At 54.8% G+C, this 22,384-nt stretch overlaps 3 protein-coding genes across 4 annotated transcripts; 1 reads left to right on the top strand and 2 right to left on the bottom strand.

Annotated features, from left to right (window-relative positions):
• Window positions 1-1,991: 1,991 nt before the first annotated feature.
• Window positions 1,992-4,738, bottom strand: TPI1 (triosephosphate isomerase 1). The gene is made up of 7 exons (XM_075438461.1): window positions 4,564-4,738; window positions 3,884-4,007; window positions 3,714-3,798; window positions 3,446-3,578; window positions 3,106-3,191; window positions 2,821-2,908; window positions 1,992-2,565 (listed from the first exon to the last, which is right to left on the bottom strand). Exons 1-7 carry the CDS (start codon window positions 4,673-4,675, stop codon window positions 2,447-2,449), a joined length of 747 nt encoding a protein of 248 aa, XP_075294576.1. The 5' UTR covers window positions 4,676-4,738; the 3' UTR covers window positions 1,992-2,446.
• A 186-nt stretch (window positions 4,739-4,924) lies between these two features.
• USP5 (ubiquitin specific peptidase 5) lies at window positions 4,925-18,892 on the bottom strand. 2 transcript variants are annotated; one of them, XM_075438441.1, is made up of 20 exons: window positions 18,624-18,892; window positions 17,109-17,234; window positions 16,746-16,812; window positions 13,914-14,047; window positions 13,464-13,609; window positions 12,985-13,169; window positions 12,600-12,694; window positions 11,895-12,088; window positions 11,671-11,742; window positions 10,303-10,384; window positions 9,955-10,080; window positions 9,435-9,588; window positions 8,848-9,022; window positions 7,422-7,510; window positions 7,021-7,212; window positions 6,327-6,470; window positions 6,022-6,167; window positions 5,782-5,935; window positions 5,345-5,429; window positions 4,925-5,189 (listed from the first exon to the last, which is right to left on the bottom strand). In XM_075438441.1, exons 1-20 carry the CDS (start codon window positions 18,729-18,731, stop codon window positions 5,096-5,098), a joined length of 2,568 nt encoding a protein of 855 aa, XP_075294556.1. In that variant the 5' UTR covers window positions 18,732-18,892; the 3' UTR covers window positions 4,925-5,095. The 2 variants fall into 2 exon arrangements, with proteins under 2 accessions (XP_075294556.1, XP_075294563.1); XM_075438448.1 differs by having other exon boundaries at window positions 7,090-7,212.
• Window positions 18,893-19,175: 283 nt separating this feature from the next.
• CDCA3 (cell division cycle associated 3) lies at window positions 19,176-22,084 on the top strand. The gene is made up of 5 exons (XM_075438577.1): window positions 19,176-19,289; window positions 19,360-19,489; window positions 19,580-19,795; window positions 21,174-21,292; window positions 21,685-22,084. The coding sequence occupies exons 1-5, from the start codon at window positions 19,176-19,178 to the stop codon at window positions 21,820-21,822; spliced, it is 717 nt and encodes a 238-aa protein (XP_075294692.1). The 3' UTR covers window positions 21,823-22,084.
• The last annotated feature ends 300 nt before the right edge of the window (window positions 22,085-22,384 follow it).

Raw genomic sequence — 22,384 nt, 5'->3', positions numbered from 1 at the left:
GCGGGAACCCAGATTAAGGACTCAGAGGAAGGGGCTGCTGGGGGAGCAGGGAGACTGGAGAGGCTGGGATCGAGGGGAGCTACTGGGCAGAGTGTCTGAGCCCAGCTGCTGGAGGGAGCCACGCTGTACGTGTATGTAGGCATGTGTACATAACACACACAGATAGACAGATAGATACACGCATGCTCACTCCTGCTCAGCTGGAGAGGGGGTGGGATGAGGCTGCTGGCACTGTGCGCTCGTGTGAGTGCTCTGTGTGGCTGGCTGCGTTACCTGTGTGTATGTGTGTATGCATGTGGTGCACACGTGTGGGTGCCTACTGGGAACAGCAGCTTGGCCTGGCTAGCGGTTGAGGCTGAGGGCGTGCAGCCGCAGCAGCCTTTCTGGGGCTGTCACCTCCAGCACAATGCATCTTTCCCAACAACAACCTGTCTGAGATCCAACCACTCCAATCTGCAGTGAGGATCTGGCAGCGTTTCCGTTCCACAGAGCTGCGGTCCTGCCAGAAAGCAGACAAAAAAGAAGAAAAACAAGATCTGGCATTCCTGCTGATGCAGAAATTATTTTCCCCTGGTTTATTCCTCATCAAATGAATGCTTTCATGCCTCTGCACTCTCTTCAAAGCAGCAGGGTCAGCGCTCGGCTCCCATCGTTTTTGCTATGTAGGTCACTCTCCCGGGCTCTCGCCTGGCTCTGTGGGCGGGAGTGGGAGCTGACAGCAGCGTTGCGTCCCGCGGCCGATGCTGCCTGCGCTCTCCCGGCAGCCTCACGCACAGCCCATGTCCCCACCAAGTCACCGCCACCCCAGTCACCCTGAGCCCAGCGCCCTGAGGCACGCAGCTATGGCCATGCCCCGCAGCCTCTCACAAACACGCACTCAGGCTGTAGCAACCAGAGTTTTCAGGATTAATTTTTTTCTTTTTTATTTTTGCTTTTGAAGCATCCTCCTCTCCACCGCACGCACCGAGGGCCGGCAGCTGTCACGGCTGCGCCGCAGGCGGGCTCTTCCTCCTCAGGCCCTTCCTGGTTCGATGGGCTCCTCCACCATGGGAGGCTCCTGGCTGCCGGGCTCCCACACCTGGGCCCACCGCCCTGCCACGCTGCACAGCCGCTCTCTGCACCATGCAGCCGTGGGACGGCCTGAACTTGCCCATGCTGGCTGCACAGTGAGGCCCCAGCCCCGGTTTCTGCTCCCAGGTGGGATGGAGATGCCACACTGAAGGGCCAGGGGCTCCTCGCTCCCCTTCCTGCTGGGGGGAGGGCACACTGCTAGCAGCAGGTCTCCAGAGATTTTCTCCTCCTTGGCCCCCCACCCCCTGTCTGTCCCCCCTCAAGTGGCAGTGGCAGGGCCATACACCAACAGCTGGAACATCAGGGCAGGGACACAGAAGGACAGAAAATTATGGACCAAAAAACATGGAAGGGGAGCACATCCCTCAGCTGTGCGTTGACATGTCAAGCGCCCCTTCACGTGTCTGCTCCACCCCAGAGCACTGCCTGCGGTGTCCTGAGGATGCACTGCCTCACAGCCAAGCTCCTCTGTCTGAGGCACTTTGTCCTTACCCTTAGCACCACCTAAAACCCCCCCAGCTGGTGCAGCAGCCTGCAGATAGCGCCTGGTCTTGCCCATCAGCACACAGCAAGCACAGCCTCGGCACATGGGCTAGAAACCTCCCCTGCGTAAGGAGGCAGCTGCTCTGCCCCACAGTTAGTGAGCAACAAAGTCAATTACCCGTCTGTGCTCCAGCAGCTACACAAACCACCGCAGGCCCACACACGAGCTGTGACAGGAGAGAAGCAAGATGCTCAGGGCACACTGTAGGTGAAACCTATGCTAGCAAGCTGCAGGTTGAACCTGTGCAATGGCTTCTGGGGCAATGGTGAGCCCTCAAAAACCACATCGTCCTCTCGGCAACCAGATACCTGCAGAGGTAGTAAATTCTGTACACTGCCTGTCCCCAGCTGCTGCCGAGTAAGACCCAGGACACACCTTTGCTTTTTCTTGTTTTCATTTATTGTTCAGTACAGGACACAGGTGAGGTAAGACATCTCACAAGGGTGTAAGCTGACAGGCTCCTTGCTGATGGAGGTGAAGGATGCAAGAGACCATAGTTCCTTCTTCCTTCCCCCAGCACCAGAGGCCCTCTCCCCCGCAGCGCTGCAGAGAAAGGGGGGGCACAGGCCAGGTTGACTGTGGGCTCTTACACATCAACAGGCAATCAAGGATTCTGACAATTCAGGGAGGAGGCTGTCGAGGCTCTGCCAGGACAGGCTCCCGCTAACAGGACTCCAGCATGGTGGTGGGGGTTAGTAGCACAGCTAGAACAATGACTGTGGAGGGGGAAAGCCTCAGGAGGCCTCTGTACTGAGATGTATGCAATGAAAGGTCCCTTCTCGCCACCGTTTCTTGCTCTGAACCACAAGGGACTGCTCCTCACGGGCTGCTTCAGTGTTTGGCATTGATAATATCCACAAACTCTGGCTTGAGAGAAGCTCCACCAACAAGGAAGCCATCCACATCATGCTGAGAGGCCAGCTCCTTACAGTTGCTGCCAGTGACCGAACCTAGGGAGGGAACAGTGTTAATGTCAGGTGTGGCCAGCTCTAGAAAATGGGGCCAGGCCCCAGAGGTTAGACTAGCCACATCTTACTCTGCAGACAGTAAAACTGTCTCCCATTTACTGAAACAAGCTAGCAGGTGGTTCTTCATGCGCGAACAACCTCAAGCTTCCTCATCAGCAGAGGATGCCGCACAACTGCAGCAACAAGCAAAGAAACTAAGTGCTTCCTGCACCAAAAAGTGGCTTCAGATGCTTTTACCTCCATAGATGATCCTAGTTGACTGAGCAACAGCATCAGACACGTGGCTTTTCAGCCATCCCCTCAGCTTCTCATGAACTTCCTGAGCCTGCAACAGAACAGAGTGTGCCACTGAGGTCTGAGCAACATGTACTCTGCACACAATTCCCTTCCAAAGAGAAGGGAGAATCTCCTCAAGGGCATCTTCAGAGATTCTCCAAGTCTTTAGAGAGAACCTTCAAGAAGATCTATTGAGTGGGAAGGGTCAGTAAGCCGTTTAGTCAGCCACCTTTCCCCTGCTCGTACCTGTTGGGGAGTTGCAGTTTTACCAGTTCCAATAGCCCAAACCGGCTCATAGGCAAGAACCACCTTACTCCAGTCCTTCACATTGTCTGAGGAGGAGGGAGAAGACATAGGTAAGCACAGCACGCCACGCTACAAAGGGCAGAGCCGGAAAGCTTTCTGGAACACGCAGGCCTTCTATTAACACGATCATGTTAATATTTTATGTAAACTTTTGCAGCAACGTATCTGCAAGCCTTACAGGCAGGCCAGGATGGCCATTATAGCCTTCTAGTTAAGGCCACTGGGGCCATTTCTTCCCAAACGTCCAAACCAGAAGAAAGCGCCCGTTTTCTCTCCTTACCAGCAATGGCCTTGGTCTGTTCAAAAACCACCTTCTCAGTTATGCCAGCTTCTCTCTCATCCAGCTTCTCTCCAATGCAGGCAATGACCCCGAGGCCCTCAGCTAGAGCATGAGCCACCTTCTGCCCAATCAGCTGGGAAGTAGAAAGAAACAAGGCAACCGACAGTCAGACCTACCCACTCCTGTAGTCTTCTTTTAACTGCTCACCCCCTCCAGCCTCTGCGGGCACATCCGAGCTGGACCACCCCTCCATCCCAGGGTCGCTCACCTCATCAGACTCCCCAAAAACATGCCTCCGCTCAGAGTGGCCCAGGATCACCCACGTGGCTCCAATATCTTTGATCATTGCAGGGCTGGGGAGAAAGGAGGTGACTCACACCTCTGGAGGAACCGTGCATCCCAGAGGCACCCCGGGTTTGCTCTCCTCCGTGGGCTCACCTGATCTCCCCTGTGAATGCGCCCTTCGGTACCTTGTAACAGTTCTGTGCCGCAACCCCGATCTTCGCATCCAGCTTCTGACGGGCAAAGTCGAGGTAGATGGAGGGGGCTCCACAAACCACCTCTGGGAGGCAGAGCAGGCGGCTAGTTACCCCCGGGACAGGCAAAGGGCAGAGACCGTACCCGGCCACCGACCCCAAATCCCAGAGCCGCGAGGCCGCCCCTCTCTCCCTGCCCCTCCCCCCCAGAGGGCTCAGCCTGCCGCACCCTGGGTGACATTCGGGGGACCCCCGCAGCGGGAACCTCCCCGCTACCCGATGACTCCGCGGCAGGGAGGGAGGGAGGCGGGCAGGCAGCTGGCGCCAGGCCGACCGCCACCAGCTCCGCAGGGGGCCCTCGGACAGGGGACAGGGCCCAGCCGGGCGCGGAGGCCTACAGCGAAGGGAGGGGGGGGAGGCCTCCAACCGCGGCCCCACCGCCTGGGGGCGCAGCCGAGCCCGCCCGGGGGAGCCGCCCGCCGCGGCGGATCCGATTTCGCGGGTATATTTAGCCCCTCGGCCCGGTTATATTTAGGCCCCGCCGCCCTCTGACATTTGCCACCACCCCCCCCCCCCAGCCCGGTCGCCGGCGGGCCGTGCGCTACGTGCGGGCCGTGCGCTACGTGCGGGCCGCGCCCTGACCGGTGTCGGCGGAGAGCTTGGCGCCGTTCAGCGTGTGGATCAGCTCGCCCAGGCTCTTCCTGTCGCCGTTCATCTTCCAGTTGCCCCCCACGAAGAACTTCCTGGGCGCCATGGCGGGAGCGGCCGGTACCGGGGCGGGCGCGAAGGTCAGCGGCGGCGGCGCGCGGCTCCCGGCGCCCGCTTTTATGGCCCCGGCAGCCCCCGCGACCCCGCCCCCGGCCCCGCCCCCGGCCCCGCCCCGGCGCGGCGCGCGGACAGACACGCGGGCGGGTGATCTCCGCTTTTATTTCGCCCCTCGCGTTATTTTGGCGTGTGAAGGGCGCGCGACGGGGGGGGGGGGGGCGCCTCGCGGGGCGCGCAGGAGTACTCCGACCCCCCCCCCCCCCCCCGGGGGCTCCAGCCCCGCCCCCCCCCGCCGGGGAACCCTCGGCTCCCCGTGGGGCTCCGGGAAGGGAAATGGCGAGGAAATGGCGAGGGGGGGAGGACCCCGCCCCCCCGCGGCTGCAGCCCGCTCTCCCCCCCCGAGGCCGTTCTAGCTGGGGATCCGCTGGTAGAAGTAGATGTAGCCCAGGTCCTTGGGGGGCTTCTCGGAAGCACAGACTTTCTGGTCGTTGTAGATCACCCACCTGCAAGGGGCAGAAAGGGGGGCACGGGGACGCCGTCCTGCGGCTTAGACGCGGCTCAACGGCCCTCCCCTGCTGCCCCCCCAGACCCCTGGGGAAACAGGGGGAGCGCAGCGATTTCGAGCCGTGCCTCAGGGTCTCCCCGGCACCCCTCTTACCTGCCGTCTTTCTTGATGTGACAAACGTAGTGCCCGCACATGGTCGACGTGCCCATGTGGCTGATGAAGGCAAAGAGCTGATATTCTGGGGGGAAGGAGGGGAGAGAGGAGCAATCACGGAAAGGAAGGCACCCCCACCCTGCGACATCCCGCGCAAGGCCCGCTCTGGAAAAGCCTCCCGGGATGACTGGGAAAAAGCAGGACAGCCCTTCCCGCCCTTCACCCGACGACGCTGCCTCTGCCCCTCGCTTACTGACTTCCAGGTGATCCCTAGCCTGGGGGGCCTGGGCCCTGCTTTGCCACCCCTCTCCCTTTCCTCCCTCCTTCCACTTCCATGACCAGATCAGCTCTGCTGCTAAAACCAGCGGTACGGCACAGAGCAGGGAGGATGTTCAGTTTGCACCCCAGAATCCGTATTCCTACTGGTGGGAACTCACTTCCAGGCCCATCGCGCACTTTGGGACCCACAGGGACAGACTCAGAGATGGACTCGGCTGCCGAGCGCCCTTCCGAGATATCCATAGCAGCTTCCGCATCGAGGTCATCAATGTGACTAAAGATCCAATCCACAGCACGCTCCAGACTGTTGTTCTGGAAGGAAGAAGAGAAGACGGCGAACTCGGGAATGCCCGTTCCTGAGAACATCCCTTCAGCCTGATGTCGGCTGTGCCTCTCACCGTGGCTCTAAGCGCTTTCATAGCCTGGTCTCGGGAGAAGCCCATGGAGACAATGGTGGCCACACTGTCTTCTGAAGGAGGGTCTGGGCAGGCAATAGTTGATCCCGGTCCACTGGATCCAGGGAGAACTAACGGGTTAGCGAAGTCTGCGGCAGGAAACAGAACACAGCCGAAAGCAGTCAGATCTCTCCAAATGGGATATGGCCTGAGGTCCAAACCACAGTTTTCCACTGTGGTTTTCTGTGGGACAGGAAGGACAATGGCCCAGATGCACCAAGCTTCACCACAGCCATGCGGTCTTGTACCTGGATCATCCATATGCGACATGACCCAGTTCATGGCAGCCTCGACCCCACTGTTCCCTGTGTAATACACTGCTTTGCGGCAGGCGTCCATGGGGAAGCCCATCTCCACCAGCTGGATAATCACCGACTCGTCCAACATGGGTGCTGTGGGAAGGCAGAGATTAGAGCCACCCAATCCCGCCCAGCCCGGCCTGCTCTGCTCCGGGCAGTGTTGCACAGCCCCCCCGGGCTACCGTTTCCTGGCTTCGTTTCGCTCAAGTTCCGTCCCTCTGCTCTTCTCATTCTTCGCTACCTGTCTTCTTCAGAAGGGCAGTCTCACGCACAGGCACCCCAGGGAACAAACTGACCCAGCTCACGGACTCGGGAGCACTGGCTCTTCCCTAGCCGCCGAACCCTACCTCCCGCTACGTTTTGTGAAAATACAATACCTCTCCCAGTTAAATCTTGCGTAGACCTCAGCTCTGCCCCCTCCAACTGCAGCAGACGCGCCACCTCCCCACCTCCCACCGAACAGGAACCCACACACTCCCTTGCGCAATACCCTTGCGGAACAGGCACGCGAGGGAGGCAGCCGGCATTCCCTGACAGGGGGACAGGGGAGTCGGAGCAGGTGGAAACCACTAGCATGGGAGACAAGACAAGGAGAGCAAGGAAATGAGGCAGGCATCAGGAAGAGAGGAGGAGAATCACTAACATGTCGGAGAGGAGAAGTGAGGGGAGCAGAAGGAGTCGTCGTCCTCGTTGCCATAGAACCCCAGGCTACCTTTGGGCTCGTCTGGTGTCACCAGTGGGGGTGCGATGTCTGGCATTTCTTCTTCTCCATCTTGCAGCCCCGTCCCCTGCAGTGCAGAGATATCCAGCTCCTCTGGCATTTCAATGGAGACATCTGCAAGACAGAGTCTTGCTCAGCCTCCCCGCAGGGGCAGAAACAAAGGACTCGGTCGGGAGACCGAGAAGGGTAAGTCCCTGGGGACACAACGCGCTGCGGTCTGCAGCTACTTTTGGGGTAGTTACTTCCCTCTTTGCAGTAATGGCCGCAATACTCAGCATGTGGCTCCCAATACCTATGTGCTCTGTACTTCTCATCCTTCTTACCAAGCTTTTTGGGCACCCAGTCCAGACCGAAAGTGAATTTCTTGATCTGGATCACCAGATAATCCGGGAAAGAGGCGAACCGTGTTGTTCTGGAAGAGACGAATAATACTTTTGAATACTTTGGCAGCAATGATTAAGGGCACCCAGTCAATTCAAGAAATCACTGACTAGGGCGGAGGCAAGTCCTAAGGGGGGATTCACGTATCTGTGCAGCTCTCCTGTGCTGAGCTTGAAGCTTGAAGCTCCTCAAGCACAGAACCTCAAGCAGATGCTCTGATGAGATTAGACGGAATGCAACATTTACAAAATCTTGGGGGATGAGGAAAAATAGCACGTGTTCTCTGCCTTCCAATCCTGTATTTTACAAGCCTCCTCAGATTTTAGTAATTAAAAGTCTAACCCTTAAGGAACGTAGAGGAAATAGTATCTTCTGTTAGACCGACAGATACAGCCGCAGGAGCTGACAAGCCTTCAAGCACAAGAGCACTTCTTCAGATACAAAGCAGAAGCAGTGAATTTTAAGCTAACTGAATTTAAATGAACATTATTTAGTTAGACAATTTGAGAGAGGAGGTGTCTGGAATCTATGAAATCTGAAATCTACGAGGGGAATGTTTATGAAGGGAGAGGCAGTAATAAAAAAGACAGATACTTCTTATCTGGGGATAATTGTAACATGCCGTAAAATTAATTTAAGCAAGAGTATATACTCAATGCTAACTCTCACAAAGCGTTTGAACATAACTCACTACTTAAAAGCAAACCAAAATGTTACTTTTCAATGTGATCATGTTACTGACTGTTCGTTTATAGTAGGTACTGCTTAATAACAGAACATTTGTTAGAAAAACACTTCCAATTCTTTGAGGACTACTCTTTCACTGCAGAACAGTCAGTAGCATCACAGCAGGAAGCTGCTTAAGTGTGTAGTCTTCTCACTACACCTTTGCAGCACTGTTGCATGTGCTGCAGGCAGCGAGACAAACTAAAGCTGTTTATTACACCTTGCTACTAGCATTTCAGTTAGCCTTCTTTAAAATCACGTCTGTTCACGCTCAGTGTTTTGATCAAACTTTAATGGCTAAAAACTTCCTTTAACGACATTTTAGACACCATGCAGGACCAGTGTTGCCGTAAAGCTGCTAGTTTTCTGGCATATCACTGTATTTTCATAGCCCCTCAGCAATTCAAATCTGATGGTAAGGATTTCCCCAGCACTGCTGTTCTGCCCACTGTAATGCCCTGGGGGCAACCACTTCAGCACTGGCAGACCGGTTCCCCCTTTGCTTCAACGTTCCATGGGCCCAGGCTGTGGAGGGCTACAAAGCTTTGGTAACACTTCTTTCCTAAGCAACTAAAAGAAGTCCCCAGAGAGGCAGCTCTTGCCAGTTCCTCACAGCCTAGCTGGTAACCCCCACACACTCACTTGAGAGCCACAGACTTGGCCTGCAAGGCTGTGCTCCAGAAATCATCCACCTGCTCTGGAGCTCCATAGGCCTCTAGGCAGGAACTGAAAGGCACCTTGGCTCGCACCAGCTCAGGCAGTGGCTGCTTCTCCTCCTCTGCCTGCCGCTTCTTCTCCTCATATTCCAGTAGTTCATCTAGAGAATAAAGCAGAGGAGTCAAGGACCACCTCTAGGTACCTACAAAGCAACTGGTGTAAGCTACACCCGGAGGCACAACAGCCCTACAAATATACGCCATCAAGAACGGAGCACAACATGGACTGTGTCTTCCAAAGCCCTGTTCTGCTACTGCAGTCCTGTTTTGCTGTTGAATCACAGCCCAGCTTGTGGTGTCAGAGGGAAAGGTTCTAGAGGGACATCACCGTGTCACACCACCTCAGAAGAAACCAGTGTCATCCCACAAGCGCAGGTGAAGGATTGACCTGGCTTCAGAAGTGGCAAAGCCAGTCCTCGAGGAAGTCCCTTTCTCATTTAAGGAGTTCTGTAACAAAAGTACAATAACCAAACACAACGTCTGCTACCGTTCTCACCTTGGCACTTTACTGACCTTTGTTGAGTGCAGCATCCATGGGCACGGGCAGCTGCATGATATAGTCCACACGCTGGGTATATTTCACTTTTTCTGTGGCCAGGCACTTCAGCTTCTCCTCCACCAGAAAACGGAAGACCTCATTAGGGTTCTCAGAGCTGCGGCAGTTCCTCTGAAGGAGGAGAGATTAGAAGGACAGATGTAACATCAGAATGGTGGAAATAACTGTCTGCAGTAGCAGCAGTTCCACCCAGGGCACGGCTAAAGAATATTCACTTCTGTACCCAGTCCACTAGAAAAGAAAGCAAAGAGTAAACTAGAGCCAACTTCCGTATCCCAGGAACCCATGACATTGCTGCTCCTAAAGAAAACAATTTACATCTCCAGCTGTGCCATTCCCAAAAGAGATTCCTCCAAGGAATCAGCCTTGAAAACGTGGCCAAGCATCTCTTCTTCTCACCTCCACTCCTCACCCCCACTGTGGGGAGAAAACAAAGCCGAGCTTTTCCACGATGTGACAGATAGACTCAACCATTACCTCCACCATGTTGATGAAGTGCAGAAAGAATTCCTGGGCGTCCTGCTGCCGGTTAGTGGAAAATTCTGGGTGCCCCTTTCCAATGAGGGATTTAAACATGCGTGGAGCAATGCCATTTTGCATACCCTGCAAATAACAAGGTGGAAGAGGAAGGTGGTCATAATTTCCTAAGCATGTGTCCTGGCATGTAGCACTATACTCTTAGCCATGCTTTTTTTCAGGTGACAAGGCCCTGGAGCGATCCCCAGGACATGTCTTCAGAAAGGGTTCTCTCTCCATCCCCATCTCACACACACACAAGGCCTCCTGCAACACACATGTCATGGAGATGCCATATCCAAGTCTCACCTTCTGATCGGGCTGCTGTTCCCCCTCTGCAGCAGCTGGCTTTGAATACTCCCCAGAAAGGAGGCCATGGCCCAGTTTGGCTCTGGAATGATGAAGAAGTCACTGTTAGCATCAAAAAAGCTTTCTGCAATCCCACATACTCTGGGAGCCATACCAACCCACCCAGCTTTAACACTGCCATGAACTGTCAGTCTCACAGAGATCAGCGTTCTCTGCTGCAACAGCCCAGATCATCTCATCTTGGTCTGCTCTCTGGTCCCGTGAGGCATCATTGACTTGAAAGTTATCAGGACTTCTGGGCACCAATCTCCACCATTGCTCGCACAGTGGGAGAACATCAAGGGACAGCTTCCTTTTCCCGACAGAAGGGCAGCTGGTGCTGAGCCACAGAGCAGCTGCGTAACAGCCAAACTAAGCTGCAGCCTGACATGGGTAAAGTAGTAGTGTATCTGATCGACTGTGCAGGAGACAACGGGGCAGAATGAAATTGTCTGAGCCAGAAATAGCATTGCTGTGAGCAGACTGATCACATTTTCCCAGGGGAAAGATCAAGAATGACTGCAAGAGGCACTTCATGACCAACAGTAACGTCCAGCGAGTTCCTCCTATGCTCAGACTCTCCTGCTATTTCGCTTCACTCCAGTCCTTCCCCAGCGCTGCTGCCATCTGTCTGGAACCGAACCCTACGAATGCCTTCCCTTTGCCCAGGCAAAGATCTTTACGGCTGCCTCAACTTAATCCCCTCCTCGGTGAACACCTCACTCTGGGCTCTCCAAATTTAGAATCCTCTCTTACCACTGAACTCCTTTCCACAAATGCCACCTTCTATTCCATACACTGCTTTGCTGTTTTAGAGCAGACGTAGCAAAGAATTAATGTATTTAAAATGCAACACCCTCCCAAATCTTGTGTTCCTTCTTCCGTATAGTCTCCCGCTATTGCTCGCACAATACCTCTTCCAGGAAGCCTCTCTAAGCGTATATAAATTATTCACTGAGAATACAGTTGCCTAAATCCATGTACTTCTTTGCTCTTGGCCACCTCCCTCTGTTGCAGAGAGCAAGCACCTTTTTGCCGTTACGCAGACAGAACACGCCTGCCAGAAATCCCCCATGGTAACAGACGGTACTGCCTTCCCCACGTAACACATCTGAGAGCCTCTCGTGAACACTGAGGTGCACTCTGTCCTCTCCATCTAGGGCATTTAGATCCTTATTGATCACTGAGGATCAGTGTCGCTGGTGATGGACAGGGAAACAGAGAGGCGAGGCTTGAGGGAGAAACCCGTGGCAAAGCACACTGCAGCAGTGCAGAGGGGACGCACCCAGGCAGCCTCAGCTTTCCTTCTCTCACCAAAACTCTACGTACACTTGTGTGCTGAAGTCCTGTGTGGGGTCCGAAGGTGCACTTTGGAATATCTTCTCCAGCTTGTCCACATACCTGCAAAGCAAAACAGAGCAATCTAAGGGACATACAGGTTCATCTAGTAAAGACACAGTTCGGAGCCCGATTACTGCAACAGAAGCTCCCAGCTCTACGAGACCTTTGTATTGATCCCAGGCTAACGGAAAGGAGCAATTAAGCTAACTTACTTTCTCTGGAAGTCTGGGATACTGAACAGCACCTGCATCACGGAATTGAGGTAGCAACTGTTGCCCAGGTTACGGATACCAGTGTACCCAGGCCCATAGAGGGGCTTGAGCTGCACGCCAGACTCCTGGATGAGCTCCCACTCCCCGATGCGCTGGTTCATGTCTATTTCCAGTTCTGTCATTGTCTTGTCTGTCTGTGGAGGGAAAGGACAGGAGAAACCCTCAGAGAAGACTCAAGGGAACATCAGAGGTGTGAAAAGTGCAACGCTGTAGAGAAACATAGAGTCAAATCCGTTCTGTTTTATTAAATTGGAAGAGGAGGATGATACAAGAATTGTTTTCAAATATCTGAATACCTGGGACAAAAAGAGGAATGGTAAGGAACGTGGGGGAAAACTGAACCATACCCTATACAGGGGCATGGAAATCACGCACCAACACTGAATCTAGGGAACAAAGCTCAGCGCCTGGGAACCTCCCTGCCCACAGTACTGACACAGAACACCAAGGAAATAAACCTGAGGGACAGGAAAGAAAGGCAAAACAGGCAATTAAAGAAGAGAGGCAGGCGAGACAACTCTCCGCCTGAAAAAAAACAGGGTTTCTTGACCAGGAATGGTTCTGCATAGCCACAGAAAGCTGGGATCCAGCTAAGACACCTCAGAGTTACTTCTCTGCCACTCTGGGCCACCCCCCCCACCTCACCTTCTGCATTTTCAGCATGTCAATCCCAAAGTGAGCCAGGTGTTCTGCCAGGTTGGGGTCCAACACCATGTCATCCTCGTCGTAGGAGTAGACATCTAGGCAGGAACGCAGACGACAGAGAGAGACTTATCATTGCCTCTGATCTAACATTTACTGCTGGATGAAGAGAACCGCGTGCTCAGAACTGGGACTTTTTGACAAACTGAGCCATTGGGGTTTCTCTCCTTTCTCAGGAGGGCAGCAGGAGAGACACAATATTGAGGTTCCTCCAGAACACGTGACCAGCCTAACTCCTGGAAATCCTCCCTAACTTCCCTTGCCAGAGACCACAGCCAGCCTCAGCGGTGCCCGGCGCCTACAACCCTCGCAGGACCCCCCTTCTCACCAGCTCCATCAGGAGTAATTGTTCCCAGTTTCACAGCCAGTGGGTAGCCAGTTTCCCGATAATGCTCAACCGCATGATTGTTGCCACCGCTGCCATCAAAATAGCGCCGACCGCAGAGGATGGCTCCATCGGTCATGTTCAGCCACAGGTTCTCCCTCATGTCACACTTGCTGCACTTCCAGCCACTGTTGATAAGGAACGCAGAAAAAGAGACCAGGGTGAAAACCTTTGGGTTCTACCTCCCAAACCCTCTCCATTACTACCCACTGACTATAGTATGAGCAATCTCATTCCTCTTTTACTTCAGAAGACTGAGCATCCTGAAATACCTTAGTTTGCCATTTCCCCTGAATTTACTAGGACAAGGCACGCTCAGAGACTCACAAAGGAAGTCTCATCTGCTGCTGCAGGGCAGGAGAAGGGGATGGGGGTGGGTCTGGGACACAGAGTGATACAGCTAGTTTCAGTACTGTGCTCACCATGGTGGGATGCGGACATCATTCTGAAGTTGGTGCAGGGAAAAAGCGTGTTTGGACACACGCCGAACCTCCCCATCCCAAGCCTGCACCTCCTGCTTCCGTGAGGCTGAATCTGCTGTCAGGATGGCCTCGACTGCACTGGCAATCTGGAATTAGGACAGCAGGAAAAAGAATTGAGGGCACAAGGTGAGAAGCTTCCAGTGCCACAACTCTCCATGTTCAGGCTCAGATCGGCAAGTCAGTTGTTCTAGGGCAGCCTTTAGGAGCATCAGTCTCAAGCCAGGGCTCCGTAATGTAAAGCACTGTGTAAGGGCAGAACAAGCCTGCTTACTCCAAGCTGAGGCTTCACAGCAGCTCTGCAGGACTCCCCTCACAGGACAGCTGTTCCTTCTCTGTAATGATCCGTTTCCTCCTTACCAACAGAAAACACAGCCCTCCACCCAAACATACCCTGTCTCTGACCATGTCTGGTAGTCCCTCCAGGCCATCACGAGGAATATCCAAATGCTCTGGGAAAATTACTATTTTTACATCTTCGTCATATTCAAACTTTTCCTCTGTGATGTCAAATCCACCTTCTACACCTACATGAAAAAAAAAGCACCATTGCAGTAACAGGTAAAACTAAATAATATCCGAGGCCTCTTTGCCCATAGCTTACATGAAATAAGGCACCATGACTAAGGCAAAGCTCTCATCAATGATCCGCAATCTTCCTTCGATTTCTGGATCCCAAAGTTTCTGCTGGAGGTGTGGACTTCACAGGGGTAAATACAAGCCTAGCGACAATAGGTTTGCTGTTCCCAGCTCTTTTTACAGGTGCTTAGAAGGCATCTCCAGACCCTGACTACAACCAGAAAACAGACCTGCTCTCGAGAGGCGATGGCCAGAACAGAGCTGCGATGAAGCACTGCTGTTCATCCTTCACAGTGTATCCAGGATGATGAATGGAGATGTGCGTGAAGAGATCATATTCTAACCCTGTTCAAAGGTCCAGACTACCAGCATCTTTAAGAAGCCTGGCTCTGCTCCTTGCCTCTTCCAGGACGGGCAGTTCAAAGTCCTGAACTTAAGCAAGGAGAACTAGGAGTTCCTCTGGAACCACAACATCCAGAATTACAGAAAAAGTCTTAGGAAAAGTATAGTTCTAGTAGTTTCTCATGGCCACCTAGCCATGCTTTCCAGAGGTTGCAACAGAAATAGAAGTTCCATACATTAAAGCTTATTTGCCAGTTGTCAAGAGTCATGATGGACGGTCACCAAAAAGCAACATTTGCAGCGGAGGGAACAGCTTCTGATTTCCTGTTCTCCAGGCATTGACACCTTACATCCCAGAAGGAAACAGGCAGAAGACACACTGCTTACTAGCAGCCTTAACCTCCCATGTGTTTTTTAACTGAATTTCCTGTATTTCTTTAAAAATGGCATGCTGTGGCTGTGACAGATCTCTGCAATGGAGCACTGAAGATCTGTCGCTGCAACAAATCTCTGAAGGGAATATGAGTTTTTGCTGTTTGATACCTCAGCCTCAAGAATCTCGTGTGTGACACAGTTCCAATAACCACTACTACATTGAGTTAAAACATTGACAAAAATACCCAGTTCCCACAACATCTCCTGCAACTCTCCCCTCAAATACCTACGTTTTTTAGACTATGCACAAACTGCCACGTGTGAATGCAGACACTGCAAACCTGAGTGATTTCAGGCATACCTGGAAACAGTCGCCAGCATCATGCAACAACACACCCAGACAGGTGTGCCTCTTCACTGCATCATAGAGAGATCTCCTGTCACCCCTTCATCGAGTAAAGCAAGGCACAATCTCTCAGGGTATTACACAATTCCTGAACTCCAAACAAACTAAAACAGACTGGTGAGGTCCGCTCCGGTGGTTATCTGAACCTTCCGAGGCTCCAGATGAGGAAGAGGGTCTTCAGCCAGCAGACTGCCTCCTAGCCCTTCTCCTCCCATGTACAGGCAACAGCTAAACAACAGTTAAAAAAAATCTTCCGTATCAGGATTAGCTAAACCACCACAGTTTAGCTGAAAGAGAGGGGAGAAAAATCTCTCCTGGATTTAAGATCATTGCCTCAGAGGGCTAGTACTTTCTCATATTCTCTCCCACTCCATTCACGCCACTAAGCTGTTATCGCAGGCAGCTACTTGCTGACCTAGTGACAACACTTGTCTCAAGACCTCTGTAGCACTGAGGACGCGGAAAGAACTCATAATACAGACTGAGCCTCATCTCTCCAAAAGCAGCATAACCATATACATAAAAGCACTGGCTATCTGAAGAAATGTAGATTCTGGTCTCAGATTTGCTACAAGTGACCTTCAGGACTCCATTCGCCTCACCATAAAAACAGGGAGCAGCTGAAAGTCTTAACGTTGGTGTTTGTGTTGTGGCAGCAGTGGAGTCACCGGGCGTCTGCTACACAATGGCACAGCCAGAGAAAGAGTGAGCAAAAAGCAAGACGTGCATGGTCCAGGTTCTGGATTTCCCTCTAGTGGTCAGCCTCCAGCAAGCCAAGAACCTGTTACTGCTCAAAAATGTTCCTGTCCTCTGCTTTATCGATCTCCATAATGGTTCGGAAATTACTAGCCGAGACTGCTCCAAATAAGCAGCATCTTTGCTGACTGCCATGACAGCCTTTGCAGTCAGTGCAGGAGAGTAATGGAACACCAGCCCTTTTCTTCCAAAAAGGGCTTGGTTTTTATATTGTGATGTTCACCATGTATCTTCTCCAGTACCAGCCTTGTATTTCAAAGAACTATCAAGCCCAAAATGGTAATACAGCATTTACCAGTAATTTCTTCCCTATCTCTATAAATAACACTAGTTCAATATCTGAGAAATTTAAAAAATGGTTCTCCTATCAGAAACTTCAAGCTTACTTTTCCCAGACTTACATCTTTTCTCAAACTTACTTCAGCCCCACGCTGGACACGTCCATATACAGCAACAGCCCCACACCGGTTATAACCCCACCGAGCTGAGTTAAGCATACGGAGTTAAGAGAGGATGCAAAACATGTTTATCTACAGAAAACATAATGCAACTCTGAACACAGAACAAAACTACCACCTCAACAACTGTTTTGCAGCAACTGCCCACCTAAGACACACTAGAAAATGTGAAACCTGCATTCCGTCGGGGATACCAACTTCAACTAGCCCAGAAGAGGAAAGGCGAAAGAGACGTGCCACGAAGCCAGGCAGCTCCAGAGGACTGGTCCAAAACTACAAGGACGACACAGTAACCAAGCGCTTTCTTACCAATAGCCAAGCGAGTTGGTTTCTTCCTTGGGGGGTCCCCAGCACTGGAGTTGGGGTCTTCTTCCTTCTATTGCATTGAGAAGAAATAGGGAAATAGAGTTAGGGGGACAGGCAAGCTGTGGCAAGCCCTAAGGACCGAAATTTAGCTGCTGTGAAAACACACAGAGGCCAGGCAGAAATAGTGTGGGCAATCCACGCAACAATTCAACATTAGTAGAGCTGAAGAACCAGCGTACCTCAGCTCACCAGGAAAAACATCAGTTACATCTGGGGAGAGAGAATTCTGTATCTGGCTGAACACAGAGACATAGCTCAGCCACCAATTTCAGAACAAGTTTGACTGTGTGTATTTTTATTTTTTACCGGTTTACGTGTTCTTTTGAGGTGCAGGTAGACCCGCTGGCCTGTTTTCTGATAGTGCTTTTCCACATACTGCTTCCCAAAGCCCAGGAACGTGTTCATGCAGATATACAAGCCGCCATCCGACTCCTGGAAGGAAGGATGGATAAAAACTGAAGAGAGGTGGTAAAGAATGCCATTCCAACTGCGAGGATAGGCCCAGACTCACCTCTAGGAACACTATTCATTATTCGTTATTCATTAAGTCACGGCTGCAGCTCATTCCTACACACCAGCTGCTCAGCAGCTAGTCGGAAATAAGACGGCCAGCCCTAGCCCGGCTGTCCCAGAAGAACAGGTACTCCTGTCTAGATGATGCGTCTGAAAACCTATTTACCTGTTCATTTACAGCAGGACGCTACCGAATCAGGAAAGCCTGAGCTTCCTCGGAAGCCTGTCTCGCACAAGGCCCTTAGCACGCGCAGTTCACACGTTCAGAGCAGGGCACAATCATCACCAACAAAACCACGCCGCTCTGTCGAGAAGTGTCATTCCCAGTGCCACAGGGCGCTACGTCAGAACGGATCGCTGTTTATTTTTGCCGCTGCCTTCGAAAGCCTGCGAGCAGCTCCGTGACGGATATGGAATGAGCCCTCCCCATCCCACAAGCACCCGGCGAACGCCGCGCTCACGCAGCAGAGACACCCTTTTTTAAATCGAAGAGGCGAGGGACCCAAATACAGAGGCTGGAAAAGAGGGAAAGCGCCGAGAGGCTCTCAGCCCGCTCTCCCCGACGCTACCCAGCTGGGACAGAGTCAGGGCGGGGAGGGCGGCCAGGCTGCCTGCGCTGCCTCCCCGAAGGACCCGTATCTTCCAGCCGCAGCCCATTTCTTCGGATCGGCTGGGGCACGGCCCGGCCGGGCGCCAGCGGCGGAGGCCAGGGGGGGCCCTCCCCGGGTCCGCCTCGGCCAGGCGGGGGTAGGGAGGCAAGGCGGGAGGGTGGAGCAGGGATGCCGGCGGCGGGGTGGAGACAGCTGGCGAAGGGACCACTGCCATCTTAATGACACAGCACCGACTCGCCCCCCGCCCGCCGGGCCGGGCCAGGCCACAGTGCCGGAGGGGCAGCTCAGAGCCGGGCAGGGCGGAACCCCCGCCGCCAAGGGCCGGGCCCGGGGCGCACCCCGGCTCCCCCGCTCTCCGCCACACTGCGAGTCCCGGCGAGCCCCCGCAGCCGGGGTGGGGTGGGGTGGGTCGGGGGACACCCGCTCTCCCGGCGCCGACCTGCCCACGCCCGCTCCGTCCCCAGAACTACATCCCCCGGCGCCCCAAGCAGGGAGGGGCGCGGCGCGGGGCACGCCGGGCGCTGTAGTCCCCGAGGGCCCTGCGCTCCGGCCGGCTCCGGGCCGCTACGGCCGCCGCGGAACCACAAGTCCCATGGTGCCCCGCGCGGGAGGCACCCGGCGGGTGGGTGGGCTGGGAGAGGGCCGGGGCGGGGGGCTGCCCGGCCGGGCGGGCGGGCCGGCGGCGGGGCGCGCTTACCGGCGTGTCGAAGGAGAAGGCGCACTCGTCCTTGTGGACCCGGTCGCCGGCCTTGGGCACCCGGATGGACGGCAACACCGAGAGCAGCGCCTCGCTCAGCTCCGCCATGACAGCGGCTCACTGCGGCACCACCCACGGCCCTACCCTAACCAATCAGAGCCCAGCGAGGTCAGGAGGGCTCTGGCCAATCCCGCGCCGCAAGGGCGCGCCGGCAGCGAGGCTGAAGGCCGGGCCCTCGGCACCGCCCGGCCGGCTCGCTCAATCGCAGCCACCCTGCTGCCGTCACGGGAGGCGGTGCGGGGCTCCTCGGCCAATGGCGGCGTAGAGCGGGGCGGCGAGCTCCCCGAAGATTGACAGCGGGCCGGCGGCGGGCGAGGCGGGACGTGCCGGGCGGGTGCTGCGGCGCCTCGGGGCGGTGCCCGCGGGAGAGGGGCGTTCAGGGGCGGTGCCCGTGGGCGGGAGCCAATGGGCGCGGCGCCGCCCGTCGCGCGGGAGATTTGAATCGCGGCGTTGGGGCGCAGGGGGCAGCAGCGCGGCTCGGCGCCCGCCGCCATGGGGGACTCCGGCAGCGCCCCGGCCACGCCCGCCGCCCCCCGCAACAAGCACCTGGCGCACGTCAGCGACCCCCGCTCCCCCAGCGTCGGCATCCCGCGCACCCCCATCGAGGTAGGGCGCCCTCCCGCAGGCCTTCCCTTCACCCCCCGGCCCGCCGCCCCACGCCTGCCCATCTCCGCAGGTGGTGAGCTCCCCGGCGGGCAGCCCGCAGCCCGGCCCCGCCGACCCGGCGGCCGGCACCAGCCAGGACCAGGACCCGCGCTCCCCCACGCCCGGCATCTCCCGCACTCCCATGAGGGCCGCGTCCAACGGTGAGTGCGCCCGCACCGGGAAGTGGGGGGTGGCCCGGAGGCTCGGCCTGGCCCGAGGGCTCACCCCGCCCTCTTTCCCTTCCCTGGCAGACAGCGTGGATCACCTGGTGAAGCAGCTCGGCGAGGCCTTCGGCGCTGAGCCGGCGTCCCCGGGAGCGGCCCGTCCCGCCGAGGAGGGGGCAGCGGAGGAGCCGGCCCGGCGGAGCTCCCCACCTGCCGCCCCGGGGGAAGACGCGGAGCGGCCGCCATCTCCCAGCGCGGCCCCGGCTCGGCCAGCCCTCCCTGCTGGGCCCGGCTTCCCCTCGGGTAAGTGCTCGGTGCCGGGGCAGCCCGGCTGCCGTCTGGCTGTCCGCCTCCGGCAGCCTGGCCGAGGGGCCTCCCGAGCCCCCTCTGGGGACTGCCCTCCCGTCGAGCTGGCTTCTGCCGGGAGCTGGACGCCGACGCTCTCGATCGATAGTCGGAAAAAATCGAGAGGTAAAAGTCAAGTCCTTCTGCTCTCTGAGGCAGACTCGCCATCGCGGAGGCCTGTTTGGTGGCACCTTGGGGCTTCTCCCTGGGAAGCACCTCCGGGCGGTGCTGAGGGTCTTTAGTACAGACCATGCTTCAGAAAGCTCTGCTGGGCCTCTCTCCTCTGAGCAGAGGCTGAGAGCTGGGGCTCTTCAGCCTGGAGAAGAGAAGGCTTGGGGGATCCTGTTAATCATAGAATGGTTTGGGTTGGAAGGGACCTTGAAGATCATCTGGTTCCAACCCCCCTGCCATGAGCAGGGACATCTTCCACCAGACCAGGTTGCACAGAGCTCCATCCAACCTGGCCTTGAGCACTTCCAAGGATGGGGCAGCCACAGCTGCTCTGGGCAACCTGTGCTAGTGCTTCACCACCCTCATGGTGAAGAATTTCTTCCTAATATCTAATCAAAATCTGCCCTCTTTTAGTTTAGAGCACTTCCCCCTTGTCCTATCACTGCACACCCTTGTGAAAAGTCCCTCTCCATCCTTCCTGTAGGCCCCTTCAGGTACTGGCAGGCTGCTGTAAGGTCACCCCAGAGCCTTCTCTTCTCTAGGCTGAACAGCCCCAACTCTTTTAGCCTGTCCTTGTAGGAGAGGTGCTCCAGCCCTCAAATCATCTTTGTGGCTTCCTCTGGACCTGCTCCAACACATCCATGTCCTTCTCATGTTGGGGGCTCCAGAGCTGGACACAGTACTCCAGGTGGGGTGTCACGAGAGCGGAGATGTAATGAGTACAAACATGTGAAGGGAGAGCCAGGCTGTCGTCAGTGGTGCCCGGTGACAGGCCCAGAGGCAGCGGGTGTGAACTGGAACACAGGAGGCTCCATCTGAACACCAGGAAATGCTCTTTGTTTTTGCTGTGAGGATGACTGAGCGCTGGAGCAGGTTGCCTGGAGAGGTTATGGAGTCTCTGTTCTTGGAGATAGTCAAAAGTCATCTGGACATGGTGCTGGGCAGCTGGCTCTAGGTGGCCCTGATGAAGCAGGGGGGTTGGACCAGATGTCTTCCAGAGGTCCCTTCCAACCTCAGCCTTTCTGTGATCCCTTTACCTGGAAGTTCTTGGGTAGCAGTCTGTGCCATGCAGGCAAGCAAGCTAGATCATAGAGGTCAGGAGGCATTTAAAATCCAGCACCCTCTAGCCTTATCGTGACACAGATGTGTTTTCTTCTGTCACTAGGGAGCAAACCCGTAAGACGCAAGACCAACAAAATCTTGGCAACATCTGGTGGAACTGGCCGCTCTCCCCTCAGCATCCTGCAAGATGACAATTCCCCGAGTGCTCCTGCCCCTCGCCAGGTAAAGCTTGATGAGTTGTACTGTGGGAGGGAGAACGGGCTGAAAAAACCCCAAATCCTTCAGTTTCCTTATTTTGTAGGGCCCCAGTTTGAAACTGTGTCCTCCTAGGTCGGTAGAGCCTGGTGACTTCGTAAGTGTTTTTCTGTGGGTCAGTCTTGTCCCTAGGTGCCTCCAAGTCTTGTTCGGTGTCTGTGTCTTTGGCCTTACCATGACATTGCCCATTTCAGTGCATCCTTTCTCTTTAGGCTGCAGAAAGAAGTCCCTTGCTCTTGAATAGTCACAAGAGAGCCCAAGCTGAATGGCCTGAAAATGGGCTACATGTTCCACTGAGAATTAACTAACCCTCAATTAACTTCTGTTTTATGCTGTATGTCTGTGTTTTATTTCTCTAGGGTAAGAGGCATGTGTTGGGAGAGAACCTTGGAGAGAAGGAGATGATAGTGGATCTGAGCACGAGCCTCAAATCTGGGAACTGTGCTTGGAGTGACTTGAACAAAGAGAACCAACAGCGTCCTTTTGTGGAGAACTAGAGGTTTCCTTTTCCAGGATCTTGCTGTAATTTGCTTCTATGTTTTGGGAGTCTTCTAGGGGTGAGAAATCCTGCAATGGACTGAAACTCCAAACTTGTGGTCACTCTTCTCACCAGTCCCTGTTGGGGAAAGAGCACACTCGCTCTCCTAGCTTTGCATGTCTTGTGTACAGTATGGACTTTGACTCTTCTATTGTACATCAGCTGTATTGACTTACTGTAGAGTTCTTATCTGTAGCAAATAAATTTGTATCTAAACTCTTGCTGACTGTATCTGTGTCCTGAGAGGACAGTGGGAGTCCCCTGCTTGCCTAATGCAATGTTTGTTCCGGGGACAAGGATTCAGGAACAAACAGTTCAGCCTTCCATTAGCCCTAAAACTCAGATCTGCCCCCTGCCTGTAACGTGCCACCGTGGAGCTGTGCTGAGAAGGCTCTGACCTTGAACCCGCGTATTATGGAGTGGTCTGGGAAGCTGCAGCTCTGTGCAGGAGACTGACATATCTAGTGTCACTTCTGGAGTTCTGCTGCACCTATGCTGGCCTGAAACTAATGTAGACAAAG

This window comes from Opisthocomus hoazin, chromosome 1, assembly GCF_030867145.1.
Source record: "Opisthocomus hoazin isolate bOpiHoa1 chromosome 1, bOpiHoa1.hap1, whole genome shotgun sequence".
Lineage (NCBI taxonomy): Eukaryota > Metazoa > Chordata > Aves > Opisthocomiformes > Opisthocomidae > Opisthocomus > Opisthocomus hoazin.
Note: the sequence above shows the minus strand (reverse complement) of the source record. Positions and strands in the feature narration are given on the sequence as shown.

Coding starts and splice junctions, on each gene's coding strand:
- CDCA3 (XM_075438577.1), top strand. CDS start 19,176: ATGGGGGACTCCGGCAGCGCCCCGGCCACGCCCGCCGCCCCCCGCAAC. Junction 19,290..19,359: donor TCCCGCGCACCCCCATCGAG/GTAGGGCGCCCT, acceptor CCATCTCCGCAG/GTGGTGAGCTCCCCGGCGGG. Junction 19,796..21,173: donor TGGGCCCGGCTTCCCCTCGG/GTAAGTGCTCGG, acceptor TTCTGTCACTAG/GGAGCAAACCCGTAAGACGC.
- USP5 (XM_075438441.1), bottom strand. CDS start 18,731: ATGGCGGAGCTGAGCGAGGCGCTGCTCTCGGTGTTGCCGTCCATCCGG. Junction 11,743..11,894: donor ATCCCAGACTTCCAGAGAAA/GTAAGTTAGCTT, acceptor TTTGCTTTGCAG/GTATGTGGACAAGCTGGAGA. Junction 10,081..10,302: donor AACAGCAGCCCGATCAGAAG/GTGAGACTTGGA, acceptor TGTTATTTGCAG/GGTATGCAAAATGGCATTGC.
- TPI1 (XM_075438461.1), bottom strand. CDS start 4,675: ATGGCGCCCAGGAAGTTCTTCGTGGGGGGCAACTGGAAGATGAACGGC. Junction 4,008..4,563: donor CAAGCTCTCCGCCGACACCG/GTCAGGGCGCGG, acceptor TCTGCCTCCCAG/AGGTGGTTTGTGGAGCCCCC. Junction 2,566..2,820: donor AACTAGGATCATCTATGGAG/GTAAAAGCATCT, acceptor TTCCCTCCCTAG/GTTCGGTCACTGGCAGCAAC.